Source organism: Hemiscyllium ocellatum, chromosome 7 (assembly GCF_020745735.1).
Source record: "Hemiscyllium ocellatum isolate sHemOce1 chromosome 7, sHemOce1.pat.X.cur, whole genome shotgun sequence".
NCBI classification, from domain to species: Eukaryota; Metazoa; Chordata; class Chondrichthyes; order Orectolobiformes; family Hemiscylliidae; genus Hemiscyllium; species Hemiscyllium ocellatum.
Genome location: NC_083407.1, coordinates 102,284,963 through 102,308,789, shown reverse-complemented (window position 1 = coordinate 102,308,789; position 23,827 = coordinate 102,284,963). Strand labels below are relative to the sequence as shown.

The 23,827-nt window shown below is 43.6% G+C and overlaps 1 protein-coding gene across 5 annotated transcripts in view; it reads right to left on the bottom strand.

The window, feature by feature from the left end:
- The window catches only part of LOC132817248 (putative methyltransferase DDB_G0268948), a 167,535-nt gene that overhangs the window by 230 nt on the left and 143,478 nt on the right, over positions 1-23,827 (bottom strand). For all 5 annotated transcript variants that reach the window (XM_060827607.1, XM_060827606.1, XM_060827605.1 and 2 more), the window contains 4 exons: positions 20,843-21,003; positions 17,073-17,286; positions 10,958-11,058; positions 7,494-7,631 (listed from right to left, as the gene is read on the bottom strand). In XM_060827607.1, the coding sequence (XP_060683590.1) occupies positions 7,494-7,631; positions 10,958-11,058; positions 17,073-17,286; positions 20,843-21,003 (614 nt within the window). The remainder of the gene's footprint in view (positions 1-7,493; positions 7,632-10,957; positions 11,059-17,072; positions 17,287-20,842; positions 21,004-23,827) is intronic.

Here is a 23,827-nt window from a genome sequence, read left to right as displayed (position 1 = left end):
AATGCATCAAATAAAATCTACATAATACAACATTCAACTCAAGAGAAATCAGTGCAACATTGTGCAACACCCTCAGAGAGAGAATAAATTCACAGAAATGTTGGAAGGATAATATTCAGCCCATCATGCTCTTGGAAGCAGTGAGTCCCACGCTCTGCACTCTTCCCCCTGCATTGGAATTAATCCCTTCAACAATTTATCAAATTCCCTTCTGAAAGTTATTATTGAATGTGATCCCACTGCCCTTTCAGGCACTGTGTTCTGGATCATTACCCACTTGGTTCACGAATAAGCAAATTGCCTCACATGCCTGTAATTTTACCAATTGTACTAATCAGTCTCCTCTGGTTACTGACCGTTCTGTTAGTGGAAACCATTTTGATTGATGGAACTCAATCAAATCCAGCCTACCCTACCCTCCATTTAGATTCAGTAACCTGCTCAAAGATGCTAACACACATCTCTGGAACAAGTAAAACTTCAACCCATGCCTGCAAGCTCAAAAGATAGGAAAATCAGCATCGCACCACAACAGCCACTCCAATCTCCCTTTTTCCTTTGCTGCATTGAAGTGAACAATCCCTGTGATTGAAGCCACTTAACTCTGGTATCATTCCAGTAAATCTCCTATACCCTATCCAAGACCTTGAATGTCCTTCTGAAAACATGATTTTGAATGGTGGGATTGGCTAAAAGGCAGATTCCTGATGAAGGGCTCCGGCCCGAAATGTCAATTGTCCTGCTCCTCGGATGCTGCTTGACCTGTGCTTTTCCAGTGACACACTCTCAACTGTGATCTCCATCATCTGCAGACCTCAATGTCTCCTAAAAGGCAGAATGGCCTACTCTTCCTGTATGCAGTACACAATGACTTACAATGGTTTAGCATAACTTCCTTGCATTTATCCTGTGCACTTCCATTTATAAAGACCAGGATCCTGTAATCTCTTTCACCAGCTCACTGACCCTGTCCTACAACCTTTGTAGATATAAATCCACATCTATCTCTCTGTTCCTGCAAACCCCTTAAAGTTGTACCAAATAATCCTTGGCTATTACTTATTTGAATTCTGAGCAGGAAGAGCGTTAAGTTTCCAAAACTACAATATGTAACAGATAAGATACGTCCTGTTCAGATACACAGTTCCCAACGTCAACTCTTTTTCCAGTTCCACTTCCAAAGATTCACAACACTCTGGGAAAAGAAACTTCTCCTCATCTCTGTTTTAAATTTGTTCTGAGACCAGGTTCTCCAGTCCTACAAGAGGAAACATCATCTCGGCATTTAACCAGCCAAGTCCCTGAACAATCGTATATGTTTCAATCAGATAATTGTTTATTTATTCGTGGGAGGTGGGTGTCGCTGGCTGGGTCAGCATTTATTACCACGCCTAGTTTCCCTTGAGAAGATGGTGGTGAGCTGATTGTTTGAACTAATGCAGTCTGCCTGCTGCAGGTAGACCCACATGCCTTTTGGAAGAGAATCCCAGGATTTTGACAGGGAAGGAACGGTGATATATTTCCAAATCAGGATGGTGAGTGGTTTGGAGGAGAACTTTAAGGTGGTGGTGTTCCAATGTCTCTGCTGCCCGTGTCCTTCTAGAATGAAGTGGTCATGAGTTGGGTTTGGTGAGACAGTGCCAAGTTTATTGTGTTTCCTTTGTCTAGCTCCACTCTGTCTTACTTAAGAAGGGACATACTGGCATTGGCGGGAGTTCAAGGAAGATTCACTGGGCAATGTTTGAGATGAAGGGCTATTTTCTGATGGCAGATACAGCAAATCAGGCCAATATACTTCTCAGTATTAAAATTGGGAGGTTATCTTACTGAAGCATAAAACTCTGAACAGGCTTGACAGGGTAAATGCTGAAATGATGTTTCCTTTCACAGGGTAGTATCGAACTAGGGAGCACAGTTTAAAAATAAGGGTGTTCCTGTTTAGAATGATGATGAGGGGAATTTCTCGGAGGGTTTTTGGTCTGTTTAATACTTTTCCATCAAGGAAGCTATATCATGGAATATATTCAAGGCTGATTGAGATAGATCTCTGATGAATGAGGGCTGTTAGGGGTTAGGTGAATAGGCAAATGGAGTGAAGCCCACACTCAGGTCAGTCCTAACCTTACTGAAGGATGAGAAGGCTTGAGGAGCTGATTGGCTTACAAGAGTAGCCCCTACGATCCTAACCATATTCAGATGATGAGATGTCAGCTAGGCTCAACCCTGCTGACCACACTGTGACATGAATGTGGCGGAGAATGAGAAACCATCTACGTAGTGAGAGGAATCGTTATCTTAATTAAAACATAAAGTTAGAGATAACCACACAGGTAGCTGCCTGGCAGATAAGGAACACTTATGATAGAACTCGAGGACCTTAGGCTCATCCGAGAGAACGAGATCTTTCTGGACAAGACCCTCAGCGAGGTTATAACACCGACCATACCAGAAGAGAGCTGAAGAGAGCAGACGATGAGGAAGGCAGAGAGGAGACAGGTGTAAGAGACCCCTGGGGAAGTACCTGTCAGGAACAATTTAAATCTTTTGGAAACATTAGAGACAGATGACACTGCCAGTCCGCGAGGCGGCCAGGTCTGTCAATCAAAAGTTGGCGGGGATGCACAGCGGAAGAGTTGGAAATCGCACAAAGCCGTGGTAATAGGGGACTCCATAGTGAGAGGAACTGACCGAGGTTTTTGTGGCAGCAGGCAGGACTTAAGGATGGTGTGTTGCCTTCCTGGTGCCAGGGTTAAAAACGTCACAGACAGAGTGCAGGAAATCCTCAAGGACGAAGGTGAAGAGCCAGAGGTGGTGGTACATGTCGGCGCAAATGATGTCGGGAAGAAGAGGAGGAACATACTACAGTGGGACTTTGGAGAACCAGGAAGAAGGTTGAAAAGCAGGACGTCCAGGGTGGTTATCTCTGGTTAGCTTCCAGTTCCTCGGGCTGGTGAGGCCAGAAACAGGGAGATAATGTGTGGCTGGGGAACTGTGCAGGAAGCAAGGATTTAAATTCTTTGATCACTGGGGTATGTTTTGTGGTTAGCATAAATTGTACAAGAGAGATGTTTTGCACTTTAACAGGTTAAGGACCAGCATTCTGGCAGGCAGGTTTGCCACTGCAGCACAGTTACGTTCAAACTGAATAGCGGCGGGGGGGGGGAACAAACTGGATGTTTAAGAAGGACATTGAAGGGAAAGTTAGAACAAGGGAAGTCAAGAAAGACAGCTGTATCAATGAAGCAGAAAACTCAAAAAGGGATCATGCTGTAAGGTTGAGTGAAATAGGAGTTGATGGGAAGGTTGAGGGCAGTACAAATTATGAATACTATACATGAATGCACGAAGCATTGGAAATAAGATGGATGAGCTTGAGACTCTTTTGGAAATTGGCAGATACGATATTCTGGGGTTAACTGAGGATGTGGCTTCAAGTGTTTTTTTTAGATTACTTCCAACGTGGAAACAGGCCCTTCAGCCCAACAAGTCCACACTGACCCGCCAAAGCGCAACCCACCAGACCCATTCCCCTACATTTACCCCTTCACCTAACACTACAGGCAATTTAGCATGGCCAATTCACCTAAGCTGCACATTTTTGGATTATGGGAGGAAACTGGAGCACCCAGAGGAAACCCACGCCGACACGGGGAGAATGTGCAAACTCCACACAGAGAGTCGTCTGAGGCGGGAATTAAACCCGGGTCTCTGGTGCTGTGAGGCAGTATGCTAATCACTGTGCCATTGTGCCACCCCAAAGGCTTGGGAAATGAATATTCAAGGCTACACGTGCTATCGTAAGGATAGACTGACAGGCAAAGGGGGTGGGGTGGCCATCTTGGTAAGGGATGATATTCAGTCCCTTGCATGAGGTGACCTAGAATCAAGGGATGTAGAGTCAGTATGGATAGGGCTGAGAAATTCTAAGGGTAAAAAGACCCTCTTGGGAGTTATCTCCAGGCCCCCAAACAGTAGTTTGGATGTTGGATGTAAGTTGAATCAGGAGCTGAAATTGGCTGTCGCAAAGATGTTACTACAGTTGTTATGGGGGATTTCAACATGCAGGTAGACTGGAAGAATCAGGATGGTATTGGACCTCAAGAAAGAGACTTTGTGGAGTGCCTCCGAGATGGATTCTTAGAACAGCTGGTGCTGGAGCCTACCAGGGAGAAGGCAATTCTGGATCTGGTATTGAGCAACGAACCAGAATTGATCAGGGACATTGAAGTGAAGGAGCCATTGGGAAGTAGTGACCATAATACAATAAGCTTCAATCTGCAATTTGAGAGGGAGAAGGTACAATTGGAAGTGACAATATTTCTGTTGAATAAAGGGAACTATGGAGCTATGAGAGAGGAGCTGGCAAAAGTTCAATGGTGCAATACCTTAGCACCTTTTAAAGAACAACAGAGGATTACTAAGAAGGAAATATGCAGAGAAAAAATGAACTACGAAGGTAAGCTGGCCAAAAATATAAAGGAGGATAGTCAAAGTTTTTTTAGGTATGTGAAAGACAAAAAATGGTTAAGACTAAAATTGGGCCCTTGAAGACAGAAACAGGGGAATATGTTACTGGGAACAAAGAAATAGCAGAAGAATTGAATTGGTACTTCAGATCCGTGTTCACTGAGGAAGACACAAGCAATCTCCCTGAGGTAACAGTGGCTGAAGGACCTGAACTGAAGGGAATTTATATTTGCCAGGAATTGGTGTTGGACAGACTGTTAGGTCTGAAGGTTGATAAGTCCCCGGGACCTGATGGTCTACATCCCAGGGTACTGAAGGAGGTGGTTCGAGAAATCGTGGATGCGTTGGTGATTATTTTCCAGAGTTGGATAGATTCGGGATCAGTTCCTGCGGATTGGAGGGTGGCTAATGTTATACCACTTTTTAAGAAAGGTGGGAGAGAGAAAGCAGGAAATTATAGACCAGTTAGTCTGACCTCAGTGGTGGGAAAGATGCTGGAGTCTATTATAAAGGATGAAATTACGACACATCTAGATAGTAGTAACAGGATAGGTCAGAGTCAGCATGGATTTATGAAGGGAAATCATGCTTGACTAATCTTCTGGAATTTTTTGAGGATGTAACTCTGAAGATGGATGAGGGAAATCCAGTTGATGTAGTGTACCTGGAATTTCAGAAAGCTTTTGATAAAGTCCCACATAGGAGGTTAGTGAGCAAAATTAGGGCGCATGGTACTGGGGCTAAAATACTAACTTGGATTGAAATTTGGCTGGCTGATAGGAAACAAAGAGTAGTGATAAACTGCTCCATTTCAGAATGGCAGGCAGTGACCAGTGGGGTACCGCAGGGATCAGTGCTGGGACCACAGCTTTTTACAATATATATTAAGGATATAGAAGACGATATGAGTAATAACATTAGCAAATTTGCTGGTGATACTAAGCTGGGTGGCAGGGTGAAATGTGAGGAGGATGTTAGGAGATTACAGGGTGACCTAGACAGGTTAGGTGAATGGTCAGATGCATGGCAGATGCAGTTTAATGTGGATAAATGTATGGTTATCCACTTTGGTGGCAAGAACAGGAAGGCAGATTACTACTTAAATGGAATCAATTTAGGTAAAGGGGCAGTACAAAGAGATCTGGGTGGTCTTGTACACCAGTCAATGAAGGTAAGCATGCAGGTACAGCAGGTAGTGAAGAAGGCTAATAGCATGCTGGCCTTCATAACAAAAGGGATTGAGTATAGAAGCAAAAAGGTTCTTCTGCAGCTGTACAGGGCCCTGGTGAGACCACACCTGGAGTTCTGATCTCCAAATTTGAGGAAAGACATTCTGGCTATTGAGGGAGTCCAGCATATGTTCACGAGGTCAATTCTTGGAATAATGGGACTACCTTATGCTGAAAGACTGGAGCGACTGGGCTTGTATACCCTTGAGTTTAGAAGACTGAGAGGGGATCTGATTGAGACATATATAATTATTAAAGGATTGGACACTCTGGAGGCAGGAAACATGTTTCTGCTGATGGGTGAGTGCCGAACCAGAGGACACAGCTTAAAAATACGGGGTAGACCATTTAGGACAGAGATGAGGAGAAACTTCTTCACCCTGAGAGTATTGGCTGTGTGGAATGCTGTGCCCCAGAGGGCAGTGGAGGCCCAGTGTCTGGATTCATTTGAGAAAGAGTTGGATAGAGCTCTCAAGGATAGTGGAATCAAGGGTTATGGAGATAAGGCAGGATGCGGTTACTGATTAGGAATGATCAGCCATGATCATATTGAATGGTGGTGCAGGCTCGAAGGCAGAATGGCCTACTCCTGCAACTATTGTCTATTCTCTACTAATTCCATACAAACTGGATGTTTTTTTAAACTCGCGCTGTGTAAAACAAATGGGTGTAAAAATAAGGGATCCCTCATTTAAAATAGGGATGAGGAGAATGTGTTCTTCTCTCAGAGAGTTGAGAGTCTGTGGACTGTCCTTTCATGGAGAGTGCTGAGGGAAGAATCTTTGAATATATTTTAGTCAGAGTTATGTTCTTGACTAGCAAGGGAGTCAAAGGTTACTGGGGTAAACAGGAAAGTGAAGTTGAGGCCTCAATCAGATCAGAAATCATCTGATCAAAAGGCAGGCCAGGCTCGATGGCCTGAATGACCTATTATCTGAGACGGAAGTTAATTAAAATGCCACAACTGTTTACTGAGCTTGATGATTGTCCTTGTCTTCCCAGAACTGAGATAACTATAGTTAGATTCATCCAATCAAGTTAATAAGCTGTGGCTTTAAGAAATGAACAGCCCTGCAGAGAATGTTTCCTCCTTGTAACTATTCTGAGTTAATTGAATGTTCCAGTCGAGGTGAAGGCTTGAGTATTGAGTCTTGTTGGAAATGCAAGTTATTACAGCTGATGGAATGAATACTACTATAAACATGTGACAGAAACGAAAGAGGAAAGAAATGTTTAAAAGACAAATGTAAGAGAATATTATTCAGAATTCGATGCAGATTCACCAGCAGATACCCTCGAGCTCAAACACAGTATGGGTGATCTCTTCATTAAATCTCTTCAGTGTATGTGTAATCATTGTAGATTATTGTCATCAATTTACTTTCAATTCCTGTGCAAGTCAGTAAATGACTATGAAACAAAATATACTGACTTCTGAAGGTATTTGTAAACATATCTGATCCCAAACAGATGAGTGTAGATATGTATGTATGCTCCTGTATGTTCATATACACAGTTATCAATGTTAAGACTTGCCCCTGATGATATATCTGATCAAATTCATCTATCAGTTCCTGGAATTGAACTGACTCTAACTTAGATTCTGAAAACAACTGAAGAAACCCATCAAAGCCATTAACACAAATTAGGGTCCACAGAGAGGTCACCAAGCCCAGATCCAAAGCAGTCTCCGGGAGTCACTAGAGCCCTTAGCTAACTCCACGGTGTTTGGTACAATTAAATTTCATCAGGAAGACCAGTGAAAATAACATGGTTTTCATACAGTTGTTTGTTTACCTTTGTTCAGTATTTTCCATGAAGGCTTTAGCATCTTCCAGCTTTTCCCTCAGGTACGTTTGAAATAAAACCGAGGAGTTTAGGTATCCAATGAACCATGAAACAGGTTTCTTAAACGTAATAAACATATCTTTGGCTCTAAGATAAAGAAGGTGTTGTTAATGTCAGAGTAAAATACTAATATTTAGTTTATCCATTGCCTATCATTGGAGGGTGTTGGGATAAGACGTGAGGTCCTGTAGAGATCTTGTGATACAGAGGGTAGCCTTCACTGCCTCTGAGCTAGAGGTTCTGGGTTCAAGTCCCGCTTCAGGACTTGACGGCCAATGGAGGTCTATTCAAAATGTGGTCAAACAGGGTGAGCATCAACTGGTAAATCCTTTCGACAGACCGCAGTAATTACAGTGGGAGAGACTCAGGGCTAGCCAGGTGACAGAAGGAATGTTGGAGTCTCCACCATCACTATCCGTAGCTTCAGACCAAAACATGTGGGTAAAAGTGCAAGCTGCTGTAGCAACTCGAATTCCCTGTAAATGTTGTAGCACACCTACCACCTCTGGCGTATTCACTGCTTGCTTAATAAAAGAAGCATTTCATTTCAAAGATATTCCATGGAACTTAAATAGTATATCCTCACATTTATGTGCATTCACCCACGAAACAGTTGCTCCTTGCTTGTGGGGTAAATGATCGGAAAGCAGGAGAATAAATTGGAGAAACAGGAAAATCAACAAAAGTAATGGGTCATAGGATCAGAACAGCAAAGCGGAGGTGACTACTTTTCCCTGGGGATTGGGCACACAGGGCAGCTCACACCTTCAATACATTATCTGGGCCAACATGACCCCAATTGTTCAAGTTCACTTGGGAATGTAACTTTTGAAAAACATTTTGTGATTTACACATGACAGAAATGAAACCAATGTGGTCATTCTAAAAGATGAGAGACTTAACAAACAATCCAGGTCTTTTTCAATATATAATTTCAATTACATCACACTGTAAACTTTTGCTATAAATTCTATGCCTTACAATCTTATACTTTTATATTCCTGAGGAAGGAGCAGCGCTCTGAAAGTTAGTGCTTCCAAAAAAACCTGTTGGATTATAACCTGGTGTTGTGGGACTTTTAACGTTGTCCACCCCAGTCCTACATCAGCACCTCCAAATCATGACTACCATTGATACCACCAGTTTTAAGCTATTTGTTCTCTACATCAGCTTCTCACTAACCAATAAACTTACTGATTTCCTGTGATAACACTCTTTGATTCTATTTTAGACTCAGCCTCTCTTGGTGCTGATTCAAAATGAAGCCACAGCCCAGTTACTGGGCTCTTTTTAAACTTGCTTTCTCCTCTTTTGATGCTGTATACAGAATGAAGTCATCCCCCCCACCACTCTCTTTCTGAACTTGCTGACTTCCACTCAGTGCATCGTCTCCCTGCTCTCCCCATTCTTATCACACTTTCTGCCTCTTCCCCTAGCACTGTGTTCATTGTACACACATTATACCTGCAGCATGTGACAGTAGTACATGTGACAAGTACACTGAATGTGCATCAACTAAATGGTCATGTCTGGAACTCTGAGGGAAGTAGTCCTCAATCACAGCACAGGAAACAATTTTCAGTCTTGGTTTGCTGATACATTAAATAAAGTCTGATATCCATCCAGGGAACTTGGGCATAGATGGTTGGCCACTTGGGCAGTCCAGGGTTGAGGTTCTGGATCACTACAATCTAGAGAGCAGACCACACTCAATTCTGTAAAACCAATACAATGAATAAGTCAGTGAGGAGCTGCACAGAGAACAATCATGGGTCGAGTCACTTGTTTGTCGGGGTTGTCCGCCCAAGTTAGTCAGTGGGCCACAGTCAAGTCTGGGGCTTTGCTCAATGAAAGTCAATGGGTCGCTGCTATAGTATGAATGTTGGGGAAATAAAGTGTAAGGCTTGAAGATGGTGACGGGACAGCAACTCGAAAGGTAAGGTGGGAAGATAATAGTACATTGAAAGTCATAGGTACAGGAGTCGGGTGATGAATGGTCACAATCGTAGTGATATTAATGAGGGTGGGGGTACAGGGGGAGAAAGGAGTGTATGATTGTTGGCGTGACTAAGCTGAAGGGGTGATGTTGGAAGATGAAGTTGGAATTGAAAGTCGTGCCCAAGGAATGTGTGATAGCTCCGTATTGATGGAATTGACAGGGAGTGTCAGAAAGGAAGGAACTTGGAGGCTCAGGGGCAAAGAGAGTTGGGGAGGGGGTGGAGATGATGGAAGTAGGTAAGGAAGCTGTGGGAGTGGGAGAGCAGAGGTGGAGAGCCCCTGGATTACCAAAATGAGGCTGTACCTCTCTGCACCAAGCACAATCTTGAATTGCCTTCCATCCTCATGCAAACTGTAAACGCACCGTGGAAATGGAAAACAGATACAAGTCCACCTGGAGGGGGTTGAGGTTTGTGAGATCCTACACAGATCCCAAGAGAATCCTTGGAAGGAGCTAGTTACTCACAGTTTGAGTGCAACTGTCATCTTGACAAGCATGGGGAATAGACTTGCTACCTTTTCCTTCTTGTCCCAGGTCCCACTCCATCAGTTGGTATATTTCAGTGACAGTATCCTGGCACATCCTCAGTCTGTGGCAATACTCTGCCTCACACATCTGGTGGAAATGGCACTGTGGATGATCCCTCCCGGACATCCTGAGCAGACCTTTAGCTGGGACCTCTCCATGTGCCTCCAGCCCCTGCTGCCTCAGTAAGTATCTGCCAACCATTTATGTTTCTGAGGAATCAGCTTCCAAATCTATCGACTGTATCAGAACTGAAACACTGTTTATCCTATGCCAATATTTCAACACTGGCAGAACTAATGGCTTTCAACGGGAATCAGATGAGCATCTGAAGATTAAATGAGAAAGTGCCAGACAATGGGAAAGAGCAAAGAAGTGATTGGTTGAATTGAAGTTGCAGGAGTTAGCATAGACATGATGGGCTGAATGGCATCCTTCTGAGCTGTAATCCATCTATGCTGGATCTGCTCCTACTAATTTGATGATTATATGATTCATTGTTAATGTGAAATAAAGTAAGAGTTGACCTATTCAGGATCCAGCATCGAGAACAGGAAACAAACATAAAAACATCGACAATGGGAGCAGGGGTAGGCCATTCAGCCCTTCGAGCCTGCTCCACCATTCAATATGATCATGTCTCATTATCTAACTCAGTAATCTGTTCCCACTTTCTCCCCATATCCTTTGATTCCTTTAGCCCTAAAAATATATATTCAGCTCTTTCTTGAAAACATTCAATGTTTTGCCCTCAACCAACTTCTGTGGCAGAGAATTCCACAGGCTCCCCACTCTCTGGGTGAAGAAATCCCTCCTCATCTCGATAAACATATGCTTCTATTTTTCCTGGTTCCCGAAGACTGGCATTAACAGTGAGTTATACATTTACCTCACTTTGTCTGGGAAAGGGATAGCATCAAACACATCACGATATTCATTCCAGACCCTTTTTGTGGCAATCGTCTCATAGGGTTTGAGTTCTGTGAACAGCTGCGAACAGAACATGCAACGGAAAGAATTATAACATTGAATGAAAGGTCAAATGCAGATTGCATTCAAACATGCTCCGATTCAATTCTTATCTGAAAGAATTGCTTCATTGAAAACCAGGATGCAGTTACTGCAACATCAACCTCCATTGCACTGTCATCATTACAAACCCACGGTCTCGGCAGCATCATGGTGCTCACTAGACGGATTTGTCTTTGCTGCATTCAGGGCATGAACCTTCCCTCATATCATGAAATGGGGCACTTGTTTTTCAAACAAAAAATGCACTGGTTGAGAGATGGGCAGAAGATGGAATGGGGAAGCAGCTGGTGATTAGACAGACATGTCAGCTTATTACGCTCTTTATTTTCATGAATTAACGAATGTTTGCACAGACACTGTGGTTCACAAATGCCATTTGTTAACAATCCCTCTCTCTATGGGTGACTGCTCTCCAGCTGAAGGAAATTGGCCCTGTTTGTAAAAACAAAGGGCAAGCTTCCTGTCAAGGTCAAGGCTAAAGGTCACAGGTTACGGCTTCCAGAGAAAATGACTGGATTTTCCAAGGATTTGAGGATCTCGAGGACAAATTAGGGAGAAGGGTTTCAAATTGAGTGACAGAGTGAATGTACCCTTATAATATCTGTCAGTTTATTACTGAAGCCAAGCTGCAGACACTAAATTGAACTGCAAGCTGGAGAAACCATTGGGGAAGTTACAAGAAAGATCATTTTTCTGTTCTTCAGAAAATCTTTGGGTGGTATCACTTCCTGTGGAGTGTGTCATACACCTTGCACTGGGGCATATCAAATATTGGGAGCTGTGTTACCACCTCTCTGAGCAGGTAACATCCTAGTGCTTACATAGCCACATAGTCTGTATGCACAACTGATGCACAGCCACATAGTGATGGTCCAAGATGTCAGGAATACATGCGTGACATTGAATGGACCGGTGTCTGTCTACGCTCAACATCCAGTCAGACTAAGCAGTTGGTCCCTATTCACGACAGAGATTTGAAATCACAAACATTTCCTGTCGACAAGGAAGCCCCTGGCCTTTTGTCAGTTGTCAGGCAGGTGAGCAAAAGCTCGTTTAAGGAGCCATCTGAAAGGAGGAGAGAGAAAAGACATAGTGAAGAAGAGAGGTCTAAAAGAGGGAATTCCAGACTTAAGACTTAACTGCCAAAGGTTTAATGAATCATTGAGAATTCGGAATGCTCCAGAGAGCCGATATTCATCAAATCCCTACAGTGTGGAAACAGGCCATTTGGCTCAACAAGTCCACACCGACCCTCCAAAGAGTAGAATACCCAGACCCATTCCCTTTTTCTCAACGTTTCTTCTGACTAATGAACCGAGACTACATATCCATAGAAACATTGAGTCTGTAGAACATTACAGCTTGGCACAGGCCCTTCAGCCCTTGTTGTCCCAACTTGTGGAACCAATCTGAAGCCCATCTAACCTGCACTATTCCATTTTCAACCATATGTTTATCCAATGACCATTTAAATGCCCTTAAAGTTGGATAGTCTACCACTGTTGCAGGCAGGGCATTCCACGTCCCTACTACTCTCTGAATTAAAAAACTAGCTCTGACATCTGTCCTATATGTATCACCCCTCAATTTAAAGCTATATCCCCTTGTGCTAGCCATCACTATCCGAAGAAAAAGGCTTTCACTATCCACGCTATCTAACCCTCTGATTATCTTGTATGTCTCAATTAAGTCACCCCTCAACCTTCTTCTCTCTAATGAAAACAGCCTCAAGTCCCTCAGCCTTTCTTCATAAGACCTCCCCTCCACATCAGGCAACATCTTAGTAAATAACCTCTGAACCCTTTCCAAAGCTTCCTCATCCTCCCAATAATGCGGTGACCAGAACTGTACGCAATATTCCAAGTGTGGCCGCACCAAAGTTTTGTACAGCTACAGCATGATCTCATGCCTCCGAAACTCAATCCCTCTACCAACGAAAGCTAACACACTGTATGCCTTCTTAACAACCCTATCAACCTAGTGGCAACTTTCAGGGATCTATGCACATGGACACCGAGATCTCTCTGCTCATCTCCACGGCCAAGAGTCTTACCATTAGCCCAATACTCTGCATTCCTGTTACGCCTTCCAAAGTGAATCACCTCACACTTTTTTCCACATTAAACTGCATTTGCCACTTCTCAGCTCAGCTCTGCAGCTTATCTATGTCCCTTTGTAACCTACAACATCCTTCAGCACTGTTCACAACTCCATCGAATTTAGTGTCATTCGAAAATTTACTAACCAATCCTTCAACATAATGAGAGGAATAAATAGAGTCAATAGCCAGAGACTCTTTGCAAGGGCAAGATTGACGGGTATGAGGGATCTTGGTTTTAAGATATTAGGGGAAAGATACAGAGGAGATATCAGAGGTAGGTTCTTCATGGAGAGAGTTGTGAATGCACGGAATGCATTGCCAGCAGTGGTGGTGGAAGCAGGGTCATTGGGGACATTTAAGCGACTGCTGGACAGGCACATAGAGAGCAGTGAGTTGAGGGGTGCGTGGGTTAAGTTATTATATTTTACATTAGGATTAAACCTCAGCACAACATCGTGGGCCATCGTGTGCTGTACTTTGCTATGTTCTATGCCCTCATCCAGGATCCGTTTATCATAATTAGCAACTTGTACCAAGGCTGACACTGACCACAGTACAGCCTCAGTAGGATTTGATTCTCCTTGGTCAGGAAATATTATTTTCAGAGTTAAGAATGAATTATGTGCCTGATTTCACCTGCACATAGAACATAGAACATTGAACATTACAGCGCAGTACAGGCCCTTCGGCCCTCGATGTTGCACCGACCATACTAATCTGAAGCCCATCCTGCCTACGCTATTCCATGTACATCCATTTGCCTGTCCAATGAGGACTTAAATGCACTTAAACTTGGCGAATCCACTACCATTGCAGGCAAAGCATTCCATACCCTTACTACTCTCTGAGTTAAGAAACTACTTCTGACATCTGTCTTATACCTATCTTCCCTCACTTTAAAGTTGTGTCCCCTCGTGTTTGCCGTCCCCATACTTGGAAAAAGGCTCTCCCAGCCCACCCTATCTCACCTTCTGATTATCTTGTATGTCTCTATTAACACAAACAGCAGAAAACTCCATTGTTATCCTTTGCTACTTCTGTGAAATTGCAAAAGTCTTCTAAAGCAACCATCCCATGTCTGACAGTATCCCTCAAGTTTGTATCCTTGGGGAATGAATTCAATGGAGGAACCATTGTCGTGTTGGTCGGCATTTATGCTATGTCTTACTCAAAATTGATCAAGACCATCTGATTTAGATAGTCATTAAACTATCCCTCAGTTATGTCGTATCAAACACTCACTGATGGGAATTCTTCCAAATAATTCTCAATTGTACAATTGTGACATTAGGTGCCTTTAAGAAGGATTTGTTCTGTCCTGTCTCTCTTGAAGATGGATGTTAGCACGGTGTAATACAGCATGGAAACAGACCCTTCAATCCAACCAGTCTGTGCTGAACATAATCCCAAACTAAACTCGTCCCACCTGCCTGCACCTGGCTCATAACCCTCAACACCTTTCCTATTCATGTACTTATCTAAGTTTCTTTTAAACGTTATAACGGTACCCATATCCATCACTTCCTCAGGAAGTTCATTCTACGCGCAAGCCACCCTCTGTGTTAAATATTTATCTCTCATGTCTGTTTTCAATCTCTCTCCTCTAACCTTAAACATATGCCCCTAGTCTTGACATCCCCTATCCTAGATAAAAGACATCGTTAACCCTATCCAAATCCCTCATGATTTTATAAACCCTTAAGGTCACCTCTCAATCTCCTATGGTTCAGTGAAAAAGGTTCCAGCCTATCCAGCCTTTCTTTATAATGCAAGCCTTCCATACCCAGCAAGGTCCTGGTAAATCTTTTCTGAACCCTGTCCAGCCCAACAATAACCTTCCTGTAACAGCGCAGCCAGAACTGGACACAGTACTCTATAAGAGACGTTACCAATGTCCTATACGACCTCAATGTGACTTCCCAACTTCTATACTCAAAGGACTGTGCAATGAAGGCAAACATGCTAAACACCTTTTTAACCCCCATCGATATGTGATGCAAACCTCAAAGAATGATGTACCTGAACCCAAAGGTTTCTCTGTTCTACAGCACTCCCACCTGGTGCTGAGGTGTTTGGCACATAGAAAGCAGGGTAAAGGGTTTTTTTCCTAATTAGACAAAAGAAGCATGAGTGGTTGGACTCAGGTTCACACAGACCCAAGATTTTAGTTCAGCCTTCAGTTGTTGAAGTTAGGGTTTTGGAGTTGGCACTGGTACATGCCTCTCTCTCTCTCTCTCTCTCTCTCTCTGTCTGTCTCTCTCTCTGTCTCTCTCTCTCTATGCTGCTACAAAAGTTTGAGTTCTTTCTCTGCTGCTAGATCCATTCTTTTGATGTTCATTCATGGGCTGAAGGAGATAGCAAGTGAGGGAAATCTGTTTTGCTGAATAGGCCTTTGCCAAGGGTGTGCTTATGGTATGTTGCTATTTTGGAACAGTTGATGAGCAGCAGTTAAATATTATATTATTTTATTGAGTCTTTTAATAGAGTTAAAACTATGCCAATTTTTCTCATTTTGATTGGATTTTAACGATAGCATAATAATGAAGTGCGTTTTGCTTAAAGTCTAGAAGATGAACCAATTGAATCACATCTAGAACACAATGCCTTACATTTGCCTTTGAATAAGATAAAAGTTTGGGTCTAGACTATCTCCTTGCTATGCTTTGAGGGGTTTTGGTCCGATCCATAACATTGCACAGTGACAAGCCTAGCAATAAGCTCCATTCCGAAGTCTTGTTTATTTTCATTTGCGCACTAGCGTCTAACAATGGTCACTTTCAGTTAGAAGCTGGATTTTAAATTAACAACAGTACCTGAGGGATGTGAAGTTGTCTTTGCACTCAGAGGAAAGTACAGGCTCTTTTGATGAGAAGTTTGGTTAAACTTGGCATGGCTAACCAAACTTGTCCGTCACCTTTCCCGGTGCTGATCGACAGTTTGCAGGTGTATGGTGTCTGACTACCTCATTAAGTGCAGCTTGCAGTTGATAGTCATCCAGAGTCAATCGTCAGTCATCAACCAGAGATTGATCCCCTCCCTGCTGCTCATGGAATTAATTTATAGATGACCATGTGGGTAAATTACCCTCAGTATATCCTACGAATCAATCCTTTCCCCCTCTCTCCTCCCTTCTCACCAAATCCTCCCCTCATCTTCCTTGTATTTGTTCTGGGTCCAGAGTGAAATGACTGGCCTTGTAGCTGAAGGTGCTGCTAGACCCTAAACATCAGCCATATATCAGCCATGATCTCATTGAATACCAGAGCCACAGCCATGGACTGAATGGGCTCCATTTACTCCTCAGTTTTATGGACTTACACACTCACTATTTGAGAGACAGCAGGATAGTCCCTTACCTCAGCTTCCTTTGAAGGGAAAGGCTGTGAAAGTGTTCTTGCAACGTTGAGGGAATACAGCCAGGAAGGATTCACGTATTGTTCATGCCCTCTCCAAAATTCTGAATCCCAGATTAGAGCACAGCACAAGGTGCCTTTTATATGGGTGGGGGCAACTGTCAAGAGACTATGAGAGTCAGGGTAAAAGATAGGGATGTCAGGGAATCTAAAAACTGGGACAGTTGAGAAATTTGGAAATAAGCTGTCAGGATACTGGGACATTGTGTGAAAAACTGGAACTGATTGAGAAATTTCCTTTAAAGATAACCTGGTGACTCCCTCTTAGTGGTCTGGTCACTATTCTTTCCCGAAGCAGCACTTAAGAGAGATTATTTGCTCAATCCCACAATGTTATTTGTGTGTGCTGTGTACAAATTGGCTGCCATTTCCCAACAGCGACTACAGTTCATTGGCTTTGGTGCTTTGGGATGTGAAAGTTGCTGTATGAAGGCAAGTCTTTCTTTCAGACTACTTACGTCTTGGATAATCTGGGTCAGGGTTTCAGAGCAATCATCGAAATTCAGTATACAGGGAACTGTATAGCAATAGAGAGCCAGGCAGCCTTTGGGTTTTAAAACCCTGTCAATTTCCTTCATGAACTTCTCCAAGTCAAACCACTGTGCTGCAGCTCCCACTGTTACCAGGTCGACAGAACCGTCCTGGAACCCCAGCTCCTCCGCCAGGCCCTGTCTGTGGAGTGAATCGACAAACACAGGAATACAAGAGCTTCAAACTCTGTAGATGGTTAATGGAGGTCCTGGGTATATCACACACGTCAAGAGTTAATTCTTCACTGATAAAGACAAACAGACGATAGGAAGGTCTGACAGCACAAACCCAGAGAGACTTTTATGGCACAGATGTTCAGCCCATTGTGTTTGTGTGGACTCTGAAAGTGCCCTCAAACTGATCTCCTGTTAAGATTTGAATTTTCCGCCCATAGAAAATATTAATTCGCTTCAAATATAAAAGAGACTAAGGATTCTGAACTCACTATTCTTTATGTTAAGATAAGATATATGTCAGAGAAACAGGCCATTCAGAACAGATCTTTCTGCCCTACTTGAGGCTCCTCCCATCTTCTCACATGTGAATCTACCATTGCAACTCTTTGCTCCCTTATGGCTCAAATGTTTATCCAGGTAAATGCATCGATACCATTCATTTCAACTCCTCCCTATGGTAGTGAATACCACATTCTCATCACTCTTTGAGTCAAGACACTTTTTAGCTTAGAGGTTGGTTAGCTCAGTTGGCTGGATGACTAGTTTGTAATGTAGAATGATGCTAATACCATGGCTTCAATTCCTGTACCAGCTGAGGACTCTCACCCCCACCTGAGAAGTGGTGAAACTCGGGTCAAACTGGCACCAGTTGTCTGTCTCTGATGATAAAATACAACTAAGGTGCCTTGACCTTTTCCACCAATACTCTCGATACCTTTAGAGAGAGGAGGACACCAGAGGGGGTACAGTGCTTTATCTCCCCTCCTAAATCACTTTGATTTAGCTCCCTCTCCCTCTCGCTCACCTTTTATGGTTTTATCCTTAATGGGCTTTGCACATAAATTATTCAATCGTTAACACGGGTGATCTACTGATAATGTAGGAAAAAAAGTCAGAGTGGAATAAGAAATGTTCAGTTGTGTGTGATACTGCTTCTGGATAATAAGAAAAATAATTTCTTCTGAATTCCCTGTTGGATTGTTTGGTGTTTATCTTATATTGATGTTCTCCCTCACCAAACCCTTTCATAATTTCATAATTTTAGGTCACCCCTTAGCTTTGTTTGGGTCAAAAACAGACCCAATCGCTCTGTCCTATCCATGACCTAATTACTCTGTGTTTAAATCTTAATTTGTTTTCCTCAATTAAATGATCTTCAATTAAATGACTAAGTCGTTCACTCATGGACAAACAGAGATGGTTAATTGCCTCACTTACTGCATCCTTTATAATTTCAAGCACTTCAATCAATTTTCCTTTTAGCTATCTTTGTTCAAAGTTAATCACTTCCACTTGCTCTAGTGTTTTGTGATAGCGAGAGCCTCTTGCTCCAGATATCCTCCATTCCCAGAGATGGTCGACTTGGGAACAGAAAGAGCACTTAATATTCGGTGGGCCAGTGGTGTATCTAAACCATTTGGTCTTCCCTCTTCTGATTGACCTTCTCGCCTTATCGCCATTTGAGGCGTCTGAGGTGGCCAGTTGCAGGCAAGAGTAAATATATAATGAGAGTCAGGATAAAGAACAGGGACCTCAGGAAATCGGAAAACTGGGGCACCAAGCAGCACATCCCGATTGATGGCAGCATCACGGGTATTGTTGACATTAGTGTCACGTGATTACACAGTAAAACTATTGGGGAGCAGAAATTCCAACATAGTCATGGGAGAACGTGGGCAGAGATAAAGCTGTGCATAAAGATTCCTACAGAAAGGTCCATATGTAGCAGTACTTTGGGAGACTTATTAGAGTTCTACCCCATACACACAACACAGCAAGTCTGTTCAGGCAGCTTGTCACCTCAAGTTGTAGGATTAAACACAGAGTAGGGGCTTGCCCAATATGTGTCACCACCTGCCTTTGCTTCTGAACCTCTTGCCCCTATCTCACCTTGATCACCAACAAGAGAACTACCTCACCTCACCCATCACAAATCAGCTACCTCAGCCTCAAAACCTCCAAGGATTCTGGGATTTCAGGGTGCTATTTTGCCAGCAGCCATGGGCTCCTCTGAGATGCTGTTAAACGCAAGAGCCTCTGATTGGTGGGATCTCCATCTATAGGGTGTTGATTTCAGGCTAAGTCCAATGGGTGGCTTCGTCGATGCCTGTTTAGTGTGTGATTCAACAAGCCTCTGCTTGAAGAGACAGCACAGTCATTCCAACCGGCTGAAAGACATCACAAAGGAAATTGTTTGATTTCCCACCATTTGGTGTGGGTTTATCTCGTGTCTCGCCTTCTCCAGAAGATCACATGGATTTGAATGGGGCAAGGATCAGTTATATCGTGATAGACAAGGCCCTTCAGTTGTGTGAGACAGACCGAATGGACGTAGCCAGCAATGCTCACATCCTGTGAATTACTAAATAAAGCCCAGTGAGTTTTGTTCAGTCCATCATTTTTCATGTTCTGATGGTGGCTGTATCAATAAATTATATGGATTATCATTGAATTTATAACGAAATTACTTCAATATGAAGAATGGTGCTGGACTGCTGATAATAGCACCATTTTGATTAGATAACTTGAGCTCATGATCAATAATCACATGTAATCCTTTTTCATCTTTGCTAATGATATCTTGGCATATCTGTATCCAATATCCACATTTCCTGTTACCTTCCATTTACATACAAACAAGCAACAAGAGTCGGTCACCTGGGCCCTTCAAACCTGTTCTTCATTCAATAAGATCATGGCTGACCTGATTTTAACCTCACTGCTACATTCCTGCACATCCCTGATAATCTTTTATCCCTTTGGTGATCAAGAATCTTTCTACCTCTGTCTTAAAATTATCTAAGGATTCCATATCCACTGACTTGTGAGGGACTGAATTCCAAAGACTTAAAGCTTTGAGAGAAGAAATGTTTCCTCATCTATTTTGAGTAGACGTATAAACTATGACCTTTAGCTTTAGATGCTCCTGCAAGGGAAAACATTCTTTCAACATCCAGTCAATCAAATCCCTTCATGATCTTATACATTTCAGTTCAGTTAGCTTTGACTCTTCTAAACTGCAGAGGATACAGGCCTAACCCATTCAGTTTTTTAGATTAGATTCCCTCCAGTGTGAAAACAGGCCCTTCGGCCCAACAAGTCCACACCGACCCTCCGACGTGCAACCCATCACCCTATATTTACTGCTGACTAATCCACCTAATACTACAGGCAATTTAGCATGGCCAATTCACCTACCCGCACATCTTGGGACTGTGGGAGGAATGGGGAGAATGTGCAAACTCCACACAGACAGTTGCCCGAGACAGAAATTGAACCCGGGTCTCTGGCGCTGTGAGGCAGCAGTGCCAACCACTGAGCCACTGTGCCGCCCAGCTATAAAGGTAATCCATAAAGGCATTTTAGCTATATTAAAATCCAACAAACAATCCTATGGCAATCAACTTTATTGAGCTAGATCCCTCTAAGTGTGATCAAACTTTCTAAAATAAAATTAATCTCTCTCAACAAAATGGACAATTGTTGCAGTCTGTGAAAAAGCTTGAGATGACTATGGTTACCTGTAAGAGACATTATCAGATCTTTCCATCTTCTTCGCCTCTTCAATCTGAGCTTCACTCATATCAATCCCAACCACTTCTTCAAAGTAAGAAGTCAATCCCCTGGTGCTTTGACCTGAACCACATCCAACATCCACTGCCAGGGTGAATGGCTTCCCTTTCTGAAAACAGGACCACATTTTTACTTAAACACATACTTTATCCCCCCCTTCCTGAGAAATATCCACACTTAGTAATTCCACGTTCAATTATTGACAGTTGCCCAGCAAAGACAGTGCACATTTAAACTGGTTCATAGATCAACAAATCAAACCCACAGCAAGGGGAAGGCAAGCACTCAGGTTGCCATCTCCAGTTGGTCAATTTCCAGGAGATGGCATCACATGACCTTAAATTGCCCCAGCCCCTCACTGGGTCCATACTGTACACACAGCCAAACAGAAAGCACACTGACTCTTCATTGTCCACTTGGATGCTCTTGACCATTGGCCAAACATAAATTATATAACTAGGAGACAAAAGTGTTCAAACAAATTATAAAGACATCTAGGAGGGGAAAAAAAGCACATTAATGAAAAGGATTGTGGGCTGACTCTTGCACTTTTTTGATGAAGTTCGGATTGTGTAGGAGGAAATCTGCCATTAGGCCCTAGCGAGTTTTGTCACCATATCTTATAACATCTCTTTTATCCAATTTCTGCCCCACCTCAGCATGCACCATTGTCCACAACAACTTCCCACACAATAGACATCCACTGAAAGGCTGGCATTCTTGGAGCCTTTGACATCTATAAGCAGTCGCTGTGCACCCAGATTCCAATGATGCCCTGCTTGGTCAAAGACAGAGCCTGAACATGATGAAGGAAGGAAAAATGGCATTGTGATTCTTTGACAGGGAACTGGGAGTTGGGTAGTGAAAAGGAGAGGTGCCCTCTTCCTAAAGGACCAGTAAAACAGGCCATGTCACCTTACCCTGCCAGCCTGGTCTGAGATTGCCACCTGTGTGTGCACTGATTCCAGGTGTAGAAGGTCAATACCACCTTCACTCCATCAGGGTAAGTGCCACACTCTGCTCTTAACTGTCTCACACTCACTCTGTCTCAGGAAATGCATCAACCTCCCGCTAAGGCTTATACTCTGCCACTCTTTTGAATGCATCCTTCGCTTGCTCTTGCTTTGCCCGCCTCAAACCCCGCCCCCCCCGCCCCCATAGCACTAACCCTGTCTGCCCTTCGCACTGTCTCCACTGTCCTTTGAAACACCTCAGAGGAGAGGACAGCTCACACCGGGGTAGAGAGAGGCCATATGGGGGGGTAAATTGTCTGACATTAGCCCCAACAAGGAGAGAATGCTTGCCCTCACAGGACCAGACAGACTACTCCTGGGGAGATGCAGAAACATCCAGGCACGTACCACTCTGCACTTCACGACCACTCTCCTATTAATCATGCTTCATGTCTTATACATTGCACACCACTTTGAACCTTATTTTATTCATTTATGGGATGAGGGTATCGCTGGTTGGGCCAGCATTTACTGTCCATCCCTAATTGCCCAGAGGATAGTTAAAAGTCAACCACATTGCTCTGGGTCTGGAGTCACATGTACGCTGCAATAAATTAGGATTGCAATTTCCTTCCCTAAAGTGAACCAGATGTCCTTTTCTCCTGACAACTGACAATGGTTTTATGGTCATGATGAGAATCTTAATTCCAGATTTTTATTGAATTCAGCTCCCATCAACTGCTGCTCGCAGGATTCAAACCTAGGTCCCTGGAACATTACCTAGGTCTCTGCATTAACAGTCCAGCGATAATAGCACTGCGGCCATCACCTCGCCCAACCACCCACTGCAACACTGTGTCTGTCTCTCCCTTTGTCCAGCAGGATGTCCATAAAGTCAACACAGAAACACCGGCACCCCTCACCCACCCCAGAAGCTTCATCCTCGACGCCGCGAGGATTCCTCCCAGCAGCTCAAACACTGACACCTCGATGGGAATGTTTGTGTTCAAGAATGTGGGAGCACACTCAGTGTGACAGCTCCATAGCTGGCCGAGGGAGGAATGGTCCCAGTCGGCTGGCACCCGGAGGGCTGCCAGAGAGCAGGGAATTGCTCAGCCCCGAGCTGGACAGGAACCTGTGGTGTCAGCAACCAGACATTTCATCCACATGCATAGGGAGAGCCAGCAGAAGCAGACAGGAATGTGGGAGGCACTGGCCCTTATTGCCCAGAAGCTGCAGCGGTGTAGTAAATACTGCGACTGCGGAGAGCCAGGTGGAGCATCTCCATCACCCCAGGAATTGCCCATCAGCACTGAAGGATGCTGGGAAATCTGACCCTACTTCACATGCCCTTTCTTCATATGGAGACAGGCCAGGGGTCACTGTGCCAGTGCCAGAGGAGGAACCACAGACAAGCCCTACAGCTTTTTCTCCTAAGCATCCTCCTTCTGCCTGCATGACAATGGCAACATTGAAAAGGTTTTGGGAACCATTCTTTGATAAATGTCAGAGTGATTCCCTTTTCCAGGGACTCTGCAAAACGTTTTTCAAAGTCTGGAGGCAGCACAAGAACACCGCACCATCCCATGTATCCTTTAAAATTACAATTGGGGTCCTAACGATATCACAGGAGCAAAGTTCGACAACTAATGTGGTCCTGCCTGAAACAGGCAAGTACTCTGGCCACCTCACAGAAATCCCTTTTAAAAAGGCAGTGGCCACAGCAGGTGGTGAATGGGTTGAGAAGTTTACAGAACACATTTCAATGCAACTGTTAGTAATGACACCGGACAATTATTGTCTCCAATATTTTCTGTAACACCGAGTGAAATTCTCTTTCCAAAATTTCTTTCAAAGCAGGAAATAGTCAGGCCTCATTGTCTGCCAATCAGCGTTTCTGACAGGGCAACAGTCCTTGGGTCCTGTGCTTGGGTTGTAAACTCAAATCAACACGACATTGTGAACCTCTCACCTTCAGGC